This window comes from Marmota marmota, unplaced genomic scaffold (genome assembly GCF_001458135.2).
Source record: "Marmota marmota marmota unplaced genomic scaffold, marMar, whole genome shotgun sequence".
Taxonomy (NCBI): Eukaryota; Metazoa; Chordata; class Mammalia; order Rodentia; family Sciuridae; genus Marmota; species Marmota marmota.
Window position 1 is genome coordinate 19,685,914 of NW_026000057.1, and position 12,354 is coordinate 19,698,267.

The 12,354-nt window shown below is 36.6% G+C and overlaps 1 protein-coding gene and 1 pseudogene across 6 annotated transcripts in view; one reads left to right on the top strand and one right to left on the bottom strand.

The window, feature by feature from the left end:
• LOC107141308 overlaps positions 1 to 12,354 on the top strand; it is a 303,686-nt pseudogene that overhangs the window by 85,178 nt on the left and 206,154 nt on the right.
• Positions 1 to 12,354, bottom strand: part of LOC107141130 (broad substrate specificity ATP-binding cassette transporter ABCG2-like) — a 66,836-nt gene that overhangs the window by 18,277 nt on the left and 36,205 nt on the right. For 5 of the 6 annotated variants that reach the window (XR_007351362.1, XM_048813590.1, XM_048813588.1 and 2 more), the window contains 3 exons: positions 6,507 to 6,621; positions 5,801 to 5,953; positions 3,224 to 3,360 (listed from right to left, as the gene is read on the bottom strand). Coding sequence is in view for 5 of the 6 variants with exons in the window: in XM_048813590.1 (XP_048669547.1) it covers positions 3,224 to 3,360; positions 5,801 to 5,953; positions 6,507 to 6,621 (405 nt within the window). In the remaining variant the exon portion in view is untranslated. The remainder of the gene's footprint in view (positions 1 to 3,223; positions 3,361 to 5,800; positions 5,954 to 6,506; positions 6,622 to 12,354) is intronic. The other variant, XM_048813591.1, reaches the window with a different exon arrangement.

Here is a 12,354-nt window from a genome sequence, read left to right on the forward strand (position 1 = left end):
CACTAGATATTAGAACATTGCTCTTCTTAATAAAATACTTTATTGTATGGTGAAAGCATTTGTCCAGAGTTTAATTTGATTTTTCTCATATGAACTTCTCATCTCATGTTAGCTACATGACACTTGGGGAACCTAAACTAAATGTTTTCATTGAAGTAGGTGTGAGTTATTATTAGAGCTGGGGCTGGGAATATAGCTCAGTTGGCAGAGTGCTTGCCTCACATGCACAAGGCCCTGGGTTCAATGCCCAACACCACAAAATAAAAAAATAACATAAAATAAAATAAACCTTAGGGTCTCTTAAGGATGATACACAACAGTCTAGAATCCACTAGAAAGTTCATTGACAATGCAGATTCTCAGACAGTCTTCATAGATATTGGATTAGAATCTCTCGGGGTGAGTTCAGGGTGTCCATATTTTTAACAAGCAGTCCAGGTCTACATATGTACTACATATTAAAACAATGATCATATGACCAATTCTCATTGATCATTTAAATCTTCTGGCTCTTTAGGATTGTTTTCATCTTTTTGCCTGATAATACAGTTGACATTAATAAGTGCTTTCTACCTTCTTTCAATTTTCACAATGTTGTATAACACAATTCCCATATTATTGTCTCCTTCTATTTGCAGATATAATTTAAAGATCAAGTAACTGGCCAAGGAGACAATGTTACTAAAGGGCAGTGCTGAGATTTAAAGTCTGATCTATCCCATGGCAGAAACAGTACTAAACTATCATTTCACAGGAGTTATCATTTATAGTTAAAAGAAATGTTCAAAATCACTGTTAAAAATGTTATTAAAAATATCACCTTTCTTTGCTTTTGTGTCTGTTTTCCTTGTTAAGAACCTTTTATACCTAAAGGATTTAAAATCAGCCTACTACAGTGACTCAGTCACATCAATGTTCAAAGCAGATCAATTCACAATAGTTAAGCTCTGGAACCAATCTAGGTGCCTTTCAACAGATGAATGGATAGAGAAAATATGGTATATATACACAATGTGATATTACTCAGCCATAAAGAAAAATGAAATTATAGCATTTGCAGGTAAATGAATGGAACTGGAGTCTATCATGCTAAGTGAAATAAGCCAAATCCTGCCCCCAACAAAAGGCGGAATGTTCTATCTAATATGTGGATGCTAACACACAATAAGGGGAGGTGGGGAGGGAAGGATAGAATTTCATTGGATTAGACAAAAGGGAATAAAGGAAATTGAGGGGGGATGAGAATAGGAAAGACAGTTGAATGAAACAGACAAAACTTTCATATGTTCATATATGAAAAGACAACCAGTGTAACTCCCCATCACGTACAACCACAAGAACGGCATCCTAAATTACACTCTATGTATGTATAATATGTGAAAATACACTCTACTGTCAACTTTATCTAAACAGAACAAATACAATTTTTTAAAAATTCAAAATAAAAAACAAAATGCTTGATAATTTGAAGCTATCTTTTCATGATTAATGGGGCAGGGATATATGACTAGATGAAAAGCCAATTGGAAAGGTCAGAGTATATGAATGGTTTCATCAACTATTTAGGGTGATAAAGGTGAGTTGTTTGTGGGGAGAACCTTAGTCTATAAATTTTTACTGCAGCCATATTCCCAAGGAAGAGCATCCTGTCTGGAAATCTAGTTGTTAGTGTATGGGGTGGAAAGGGCAATCTTGTTATTAAAAAATATTTTATGACAAAAATCACTTTACACAATCAATTTACACATTTGATTAAGTAACTAGCATATGCTATCAGGATACCCTAAGTTATTCTGCCTCCAATTGAGTCAGACCCTATGATTAATGATTTCAACACAACGTATAAAAGAAGTAGCTAAGGATTCCTTATTCATAAGCAAAACAGGACAATTGGAATATTATCCCATCTTCCTGTATCTTCTCTCCATTCCTCCCCTGTCCCTCCTCCCCATAATGGTTCAGCATCCACATATCAGAGAAAACATTTGGCCTTTGGGTTTTGGAGATTGGCTTATTTCACTTAGCATGGTAGTCTCCAACTCCATCCATTTACCTGTAAATACCATAATTTTATTTTCTTTTAATACAGCTGCTTTCTTAATGAAAGAAAATATGATTTCATTTACTTCTTCTTCCTTTTATTCAAGTCCAAATCTTAGGAGTTATTCTTCCAATCCTTATAACCCAGATCCAATATCTGAGTCAATCCTGTTGATTCCCCTTAAAAACAGATCCAGAACCCAAGGTCTTCTTTCCACCTCTCCAGGAGAATCCTGGTTCAATCCCTGTCCTGGTCCATACCCTTTTCTTCTCACCATGAGCAGCTCCTCCCTGGTAACCTTCACTCACCGTGGACTGACTGCACAGCCATTGCTCTGCTCTGACACTCTCAAAATGCTCTCACATCCCTTAGTGACAGGAAATGCCATAATTTTTACAGTTGTCTATGAGGTCTATGCAGTGTGACATCAGCCCAACTCTACCTCACATTATATTCTAACTATATGGTCTCCCCAGAATTCATATGTTGAAATCCTAACCTCAGTACCCTAAAATGTGGCTCCTTTGTAGATAGAGTCTTCAAAGAGGGCTGTAAGACTAAATGAGATTGTTGATGGTCCTCTTCTTAATGGTGTCCAGTTAGGAGGAGATTAAGATGCAGACACACATGGCCATTTACAAGCCAGTGAGACAGGCCTCACAGGAAACAGCCCTGCAGACACTTTGACCTCAACTTTTGGCCTCCACAGCTATAAGAAAAGTAATTTCTGTTGCTCATCCCCCAGCTTGTGGTATTGTTATGACACTGCAGAAACCAATATCCACTCCTCATAGTCACTGGGTTATGTCCCTTTGGCCTCTCTGATGCTCCACACACTTCAAGCATGCTCTATCTTGGGGACACTAGGTCACTCCTTCCAACTAGAACTCTCTTCTGCAGATACAGCTGGTCTCACTCATTTACTCCCAGCTCATGTGTCACATGTTGTGATCTTCCCTGACCCTCCTGCTATTTAAATCAGCTCCCCACTACCACCATAGCCATCTTTCCATATGCTCTTGTTTCAACTTTTTTCTTTTAATCACTTCCTGTTATTTGTTTTCAAGAAAGAAGGAACAAGTTATATTGTTCATTTCTGAATCCCTTTCACCAAGAATACATGGTACATAGACATGACCAGATATTAAATTAATGAAACATCCCTAACCCTATAGTACTTACTTTTTCAGGAGTGAAACGATAGCATTTGCTGTGCTGAAGTCTAAGCCAGTTGTGGGCTCATCTAGGAACAAGATGGAAGGATCAGTGATCAGCCCCATTGCTATACTGGTCTTTTTTCTTTCTTCTCCAGATCTAACCTAAAACACAAATTATTGCATTATCAACAAGAATGACAATGATCTAACTATCATTTGGTGAACTAAGCTCTGCTAATCTTGCTAGAGAACTTTATCTCACTATCCTCATTATGAAACAGGAAGTAAATGAACCTGGGAGAAGGAGGAAGTTTCTCTTTTACCAGATGAGTAAACTGAGGCTCAGGGCAAAGCTTCCCACTGGCTGGACCTGATACGAAGCCCATGCTTTTAACAGTTCTGAATGTTCCTCACCAAGACAAATATTTAGTTTTAAGATAGGAAGTTAGAATACTAAAATGAAATGGCCCTAACAGTAAAATTATAGTCTGAAACAGGAGAAAAGATAGGAGGAGAAAAGGAAATGGATCTGTAGTAAATTATTAGTCTTCTATCAACACTCGTGTTTCCACCCAAAGTCCCCAGGTAGACTTACAAGAACAGGATGCACTCATACAGGAAAGTTCACTTTCCAACATACCATATCAGTACCTGTCCAATCACCATAATGCTTTGACAATGGGTACAGACTACACCCTGACTCATGGCAGAATTCCAAATTCACACTTTCAGACATATGCAGAAAATATGGGATATTCATATCCTGAAGATGGGCTATTCCACAGGACAGATGGCTCAATCTTTGCAAACATTAAATGCTCATTTGTGTAGTGAAGGGACTAGGAAGGTTTGGGGAGACAGAAAGTAGGAAATAATATTGAAATTAAGAATCTTCAAAGAGATAGTATTCAAATGCTACTCACAGACCTTGCTTGAATCTATTGATAACTAAACTCTAAAATGTCTTTGGAGAGGATTTGGGAAATGTGAATGAATAAGGGCTTGACATAGCTGATGATATGAAATATTGTTCACTTTGTTAGTTGATCAATATATTGTGGTAAGGTAAGCAAATATCCTTATTTTTTTCTAGATTCCTAGCAAGTACTCAAGGATGAAATAGCATATAACATTATATAAAATACTTCAGTAAAAAAATAGCTGTACTAATCATGGGAGAAGATGTTAACAACTGAGAAATCTAGGTGAACAGTATTTGTAATTATATTATTATAGTAATTATCCAAAAATCAAATCATTAGAGTAATCAGACCTTCTCTACAGTTCTATAATGATTAAAATGACATATAACATTAAAAAATTAAAGATTATTTCAATCAGTTAGATTATATGAATTATAAGTCAATAGTGCCTCTGTATATTCCTAGAAATCCAAGCAAGCACCTTAAGGCAGTGAGTGCCTTTAAAAGAGAGTAAAAGAAAGCATACACCCAGAAAGAAAAAAAAAATCAAGTGAATAAACAGCCAAAGAAATGACAATTCAATCACTCATTAAAAATAAAAAAGTGGAAAATAATGGCATCACAGGGTTATTCTTCTAAACAAAATACACTTCACATAAAAAAAATATGAGCAAATATAACAGGAAGCAGCAGCCAGTGGTACCCCCATTCTCCATTGCCTCTAGGAAGCAGGTCACAGGGGCTTAATCCAGAGTCATCACTTTTACAGGGCTCATTATCACCCCAACCTACAAATGTCTAATCAGTAAAATTTCCATATTGAGTGGTCAACTATAAAACTTACTTTTTCATCTCATTTTTCTTCCCTTATCCTGCACAACCTGCCAAAGGAGGAGTTCATTTCTTTACAGTTTGTTACTCTTGCTGACAACTGCGTTCCTCAAACCTGAAAGAGCCTGGCCTATGAGAGTCTGGAAATAAATATCAGCAGAGAAAAGGGAAGAAGGGAGAGAGTGAGGGAGGGGATGAGCAACAAAAGTGCCAAAGAAACCATGGAAAAAATATCCTGGTCACTGCAAAAATTCAATGTAAATTTTTTTTTCTTTCCTTTTTTTTTTTTTTTTTGTGGTGCTGGGGATTGAACCCAGGGCTTTGTGCATGCAAGGCAAGCACTCTACCAACTGAGCTATGGCCCCAGCCCCTCAATGTAAATCTTAATGAAAATAAATATAGATTTTAAGACAAACTTACACCAGTATGAAACAGCAAGAATCCTTGGATTCTAGTCATTTATGAATTCCAGAAATATAAAAAAATCAACTGAACAAAATCTTCCAGAAGAAGAGAGGCAGAAGAGCAGCCAAAAGAAGGAAGAGAAAGAAGAAAAGTCAGTGCAAAGACATCAAAAGAGCTGTGACTTGAATAATGAGGGTGGAGGAGCATGGAAAAGGCCTGAGGAGCACTCTCCACAGGGATCACACTCTATTCACACCAGGATCACACCATGGTTAAGATTGCTTTTCCAGCTTCATTTCCACCTTCATAGTATGTAACCAGTCACTTTTCTCATCATTAAAGAAAGCAGACCCTTTTGTCCTCACATGTTCTAGGAAACTTCTGATTAAGGTCACATGGAGGTCCTTGTTCCTGTCTGATTCTGTCGGGTTTTTTCACATTACCTTGGAATCAGCCACTTCATCCAGACCTAACTCCTCAATGACCACTTTAATCCGTTCATCTTTTTCATGTTTTGTCATAGTTGTTGGAAGCCGAAGAGCCGCTGAGAACGCTAAGTTTTCTCTCACCGTCGGGGTGCCCAGGACGAGATCATCCTGAAGGGAAGATGGGATTTCAATGGGACACACTGAGTCTTTTCTAAAAGCATCTCTTTAGTGTAGTTATCTTAATCCATAAAAACAATATAAGCAAGGTAAAGTTCCAGCTAATGTTGAACTTTCAACTCGATAAACTTCAGTGATCCACAGACAGCTACAGACTGGAGTGAGGCATTTTCATCCCCCATCTGCAACCCAGGCAGAGCACAGGTAATTATGATGATTTCTAGACACATCCAGATTGTTTTATGTGAAGATTTGACAAAGGCATCTTCAAAGGGAAGGAAAGAGATGAAAGAAGCGCAAATAGGGCCATAGCAGACCCTTATGGAAATGACACCAAAATTATATTTGACACCATTGCTTACAAGCCCTCTCCACCTTTCCATTTTATTCCACCTTCAATCTAAGCAGATATTGTGAAAAGCTGGTGTAAATAAATTCAGTTCCTTGAACATGTAAATCCAACTGGTTGCACACAAAATCATAAGCCAAAGCACTTCCCACATAGAAGTAGGGTAAACCTAGAAGGCAGACTTGCAATACTTACTTGAACCACAAAACCTGAATTATATTTGAAATTGGCAGGTCGAGGGGCTCCATTGATCAAAATATCTCCAGATAATCCACTTGGATCATTCCTTGCAGCTAAGACATCCAGAAATCTATAAAAAGACATGTATGTTGTGTTTTCCCCCTAACACAGGCCATATCTCTCAGTTATTATGAATCCAAATATTGCTCCAGGTAGAAAGTGAACTAGTCAAAAAAGTCGATGGTTTAACTAAAATTGTACAAATAATATGTGTACATATACATAAATAATATTCAAAAAAATTTCAGTGCATTATAGGAATATATAATAGTGGGGTTCATTTTGATATATTCATATGTTTGTATCATTTCAATCCTCAGTACTTCCTTTCTCCCTCCCTCCCTCCTGCCCCATGATCTCCTTGTTCTACTCTATTCATATTCCTCTTATTTATTTATTTAGTAGTACTGAGTATTGAACCCAGGGCCTTGTGCATTTGAAGCAAGCACTCTACCAACTGAGCTATATCCCCAGCCCCTATTTATTTATTTTTAATTGGTGCATCATAGTTATATACAAAACTGGGATGCATTGAGATGTATCATACTTACTTATAACATCATTTGGTCAACTCCATCCCCCAGTTCTGCACAATTCTTTTCCCTCCTCTCAACCCCTGATCCCCCCATCTCTACTGATCTCCCTTCTATTTTTGTGACATCCTTTTTTATTCCCTTTTTCCTCTCTAGCTTCTGCATATGAGAGAATACATTCAACCTTTGATGAGTCTGGCTTAGTTCACTTAGCCTGATGTTCTCCACGACCATCCATTTACTTGCAAATGACATAATTTCATTATTCTGTATGGCTGAATAGAAATATCTCTCTCTCTCTCTCTCTCTCTCTCTCTCTCTCTCTATATATATATATATATATATTAATGTATATATATATATATATATATATATATACATTTATGTATATTTAAATTTTCACCTTCCTTTACATTATATGTTAAAAGAAAGCTCTAAAATGTACAAGCAAGGTAACATCAGTTTATTCATCAAAGACCTTCCAAATGAACTTCCTGGCTGTCTGACCTTGATGGATCCAACCCACACTCCTTTCTCTAAATTCATGTCTTCAATTATTCTTTCTGCTCCATCCACATTTTTTATATTTTTTTATCTTTTATTGATTTTATTATTTTTTAAATACACGACAGCAATAGAATGCATTACAATTCTTATTACACATAGAGAACAATTTTTTGTATCTCTGTATATAAAATATGTTCATTAGAACTGTAATGCAAAAAAAAAGTTCATGTATAAAGGCATAAATTAATATCATTCTCCTCTTCTTCCTCCTCATTAGCTCATAATATGGTAACATGTCAATCACACAATCATGCTTAGCAAGACTGATCTAATAAGACTTCTTGGTCCTTGGATTAAATCCACAGGCTAGCCCAAATGCATGTTATCTCTGGCACCTAGGAACAGATTGCAGACACACAGCAAAGGTTCAATCAACACCTGCTTCCACCAAAGTGATTTTTTTTAAAAAGCACACTGAAACTACAAAGACTGACTTATATTTTCCATTATACTCACAAAGATTTGCCTCCACCTGTGCATTCCATGATAGCATTAAGGCCAGGTTTCATGACCCCACTGCAAAAAAAGAAGCATAATATCTTTTTGTCCCATTTGAAACAAAATTCTATTAATTTTATTAATATGAGTCTGCATTGAATACATTCAAGGAAGCCTGATGAAATTGCTGAAAGAAAACAAACACTAACTTTTAAAGATTTAAAGAATGAACTGTTGATTAATACAAGTCTAATATAAAAGAGATCACTAGTCAGAATTTATAAGAAAGTTGGCTTATATTCCTCTAAATTCTCTTCATTTATTCTCCAAACCACTTACTGATTTTGGAAAACTACCCATCCAAGATTCAAAGTTGCTAGAACCTAGGGGTAGAGCTTAGTGGAAAAACCAGCACTTACCATGCTAGAGGCCCTGGGTTCCATTACCAGCAACAATAACAAAAGTTCCTTGATATAATTAACAGATTCTCATTAAGCTTCTCCTTTACGCTTATTCCTCTAAACACAGTTCATATTAGTTTCTAAGAAATGTTTGATTATCAACATCTTGAAATCATCTCACTTGGTGACTAGTTAAGTTCTACACAATTAGTAACTAATTTTTATAATATCAGTTATAGTGTTCTCTCTGCTAAAATCTCCTCAGAGCAAACATCAACATACCTTAAGTAGAAATGAAAGGCTAGAGTGAAGCACTCCATAGTTAAAGAAAGCATTACCATTTCTTAACCTGGAAATAACGCTTTACCAGTCAGAAAAAGAAAGAGAGGGAGAGGGAGAGAGGAAAGGAAGGAAGGAAGGAAGAAAGGAAGGAAGAAAGAGAAGGAGGGAGGGAGGAAGGGAAAGAGGGAAAAAATATGTACACCCTCAAAATAGATCATTTCCTTCCTTCTTAAGAGCCCAGTAAGAGGCCTGAAAAATGGTCAATTTAGAATGGGGAGCCATCATTCCTGTAGGGAATATCCTTAAAGGATACACAGAATAGACACCAATATTTTCAAAAAATAAGCTAAGTGGGTGTGTGAGAGTGCTAAATATTCAGATAGAGTAGGAAGGAGGAAAACAAGTTACAGCAGGGCCACCACAGGTAGTGAAACAGATAAAACAGAGGCCTCCGTTAGCCTATTCAGAAACCTGATGTCCTTGCTCAGTACCTCTTAAGAACTTGGAGGCAGGTCAACATGTATTTCACCGAGAAAACAGTATCTATTCCAAGGGCAAGATCAAAGCTGACAGCTATTCTTTCTTAGACAATGATTCCACAGAGGTCCATCCTCTGTCACAGCTGTCATGAGGGATGAACTTCCCAGCACAACTGCCCCACGTGCTCACATCCACAAGGACCTCGGCATTCACTGCCTGTGGCAACTGCGTCTGGCATCTTCTTCCACATGCCAAACCCCAAATCTGTTTCCTGGGTCAGAGCCCCCACAGGACACCAATCATTTCACCTCTAAACCTTCTTGCATTGTCTTACACATGAGCTTTTGGGGACACCACGTATCTAAACCATAAAGAAGAAAACACCTTTCTTCTGACCAAACTCAAATTCACTTCCTGTCACCATAGAGGGGAAGTATGGGCATACTGGATGGTACAGCCACCCAGGAGGAAAGAGATGAGGCTATAACACTCACTGCTCCAGAAATATTCAGAGTAAGATTGATAGGAGCATTATAGCCTAGACTCTTTTCCTCCTCAGGCTTTATTAGAACCAACTGGGGAGTTCCAGTCAGGAGCAATAGCCTATCCTGCCCTTAAGCAAGATAGCTCAGGCTGGCAGTGATCTCCAAAGAAAGGCCTCACAGATAAGATGCTCTCATAACCAGCCAAGGCTGGAGTTGGAATCTCCAGGAAGGGTACTGCATCTGCTGGGATATATTTAAATCCCAGGTGATTTATCCCATTCCTTTCTACTGCAGCCTCAACTTTCAAAAATGGCTTCATTGGTGAGGAAAAAAGGTTATTGAAAAAAGTCAGCAGGCCATATTTGTTGTTCCATCAAGGTACACGCGGAAGATTTTCTCCAACAATTGTGGCTTTGGACATTGAGTCATTCTGTGGTACTGGCTATCTCCTGTATGGAAAGTAGTGAGCCATGTGGAACATTAGCTGCTTAAGGCTTACAGGAACATTTGCTTTTGGGGGTACTGGTCAGTCAGATACAATTCAGAAGACATAAAAATTTTCCAGCACTCTAATTGGATTGGATGAGTGCATGTTTATCCAGTTTTGTTTTGGAAGAGTATATCAGAGCCCATATAACTGGAAGTGCATGGTGATTTAGTACAACTATTTCATAAGTTTAAACTTCACAACTGGCTTCAATAGGCCATGTTCTGGTGGCTCCTGCACCAGATTTATCCACTTGTAAAAAGAATTCCATTTCAGAAGAGCACACCCTGTTCCTGGGTTGTAAGGAACTTTGGGAATCTTATTCAGAAGATAAACTATAAAGGTTTGTTCAACTCATACCTTGAACTAACTCCATTCCCTCCTTGATGTTTAGGGCTTTTTTGGTAACACATAAGATAAAAATCTCTGGTCCACTGCTGAAAGAGGGAAAGGAATTCCTGAAGCAGCACATTTTGATCACCTAAAACATTTCCCAAGGATAGTCCATGCTTCCGTCATTAGATAAGTCTCTACTGAAAAGATGGACTATATTTACCCACAATCACTTTATTTGAGTTCATGTTCCCCACCCCCCCCAGTAAATTCACTTCCTCTTTGATTATGTGTGCTTAAATTATATATGTATATATTATATATGTAAATTATGTATATATTCTAGATAAAGTTGTTTTTGTTTGTTTGGTTTGGTTTTTTGTTTGTTTATTTGGTTAGTGGGTTAATTTTTTGCCTGTCTCTAAAAAGAAAATTCACCATTTAAGTTTTGCTAGCCTTAGTCATTAGATGTAAATTTTCTACTTGGCATCAAATTCAGAAATGCAGATTTAAGACTTAACAGACTTCTTTCAATATCAGGTCAAAAATATGGCTTTTAAAACTAGAAAATATTAAATATAAGTTTTAAATTTCCTTGAATGTTCCTGTATGTTTATATGCTTATACACAGACTGTTTTCATGATACTAAATTGACTTATTATCAGACCAAATGCCTTTCACATGAATTTAGTAAATCTGTAATAAGTCATTTGAACGTGTTCATAAGAATGTCTTCAAAATCTAGTAACTTGAGTTTATGGCCTGCTAACCAATTCAGATATTTGTCTAGCTATCAGAGGAATAGTGTTCATTGTTTTCTATATACAAGAATCTCTTAGGACTTTTTTGGAGAAAGAAATTAAAACATTAACTATCTTGCAATAAATGAATAATCTAAACATAGCTGTTAAAATGAGTATATTAAATAAGAGAAGTGTTTTGAATTCTTAAAAATGTATCTTTTAAAATAATTTTGTTTTTGTAAGAAAACTTAAATCTAGAGCTAAAAATCTTGGGCTTTCCACACCTCAGAAATGTCTGCTTTCTTTTAATAATTGTGTACTGCTTATATCTATATATGACATTCATGGTTTGTCTAAAATATTAATTGTTTAGTAGATTTGGAAATTGATGAGTGACCTATACCTTTCCTTGTTCAAAGCCTAAGATAAATGAAAGGAAATAACTAACGGTATAAAAGGCTAGTAACCTATGCATAGTTTCTATTTCTGGCTTCTAGAATGACATCATTTTACTATGAGCTAAAAATTATGGAGTTTTTGTTGTGGTAGTTCACTGATCATAAATCCTAGCAGTATTTTCAAAAATTAAATATTGGTACGTCTATATCTTTATTCAGCAACCTTGGCTACATACACATTTCCAGAGCCTAGCTGTACATTCAAAAACTATATTTTCTGAATAAACTGCCTTGGTTGTATTTTAATTATCAGCAAGGAACTTCACTGTCTTCTTCAAATGTTAAATGGATTTTGTGCTATGCTTGATGTCAAGTCTAATAATATTTAAATTCTAGAAGAACTTAAAGCAAATTTTAAAATGCATTTTTAAGTGGAATCCAGCAGTCTGGTAATGACTCAACCACTCTTAGCAAAGTTTACAAAAGAACCAACTTAAAGAACAAAGATTTTCCTCTGAGAAGTGTCTGTTCAGGTCCTTGGCCCATTTGTTGATTGGGTTGTTTGTTCTCTTATTGTCTAATTTTTTGAGTTCTTTGTATACTCTGGATATTAGGGCTCTATCTGAAGTGTGAGGAGTAAAGATTTGTTCCCAGG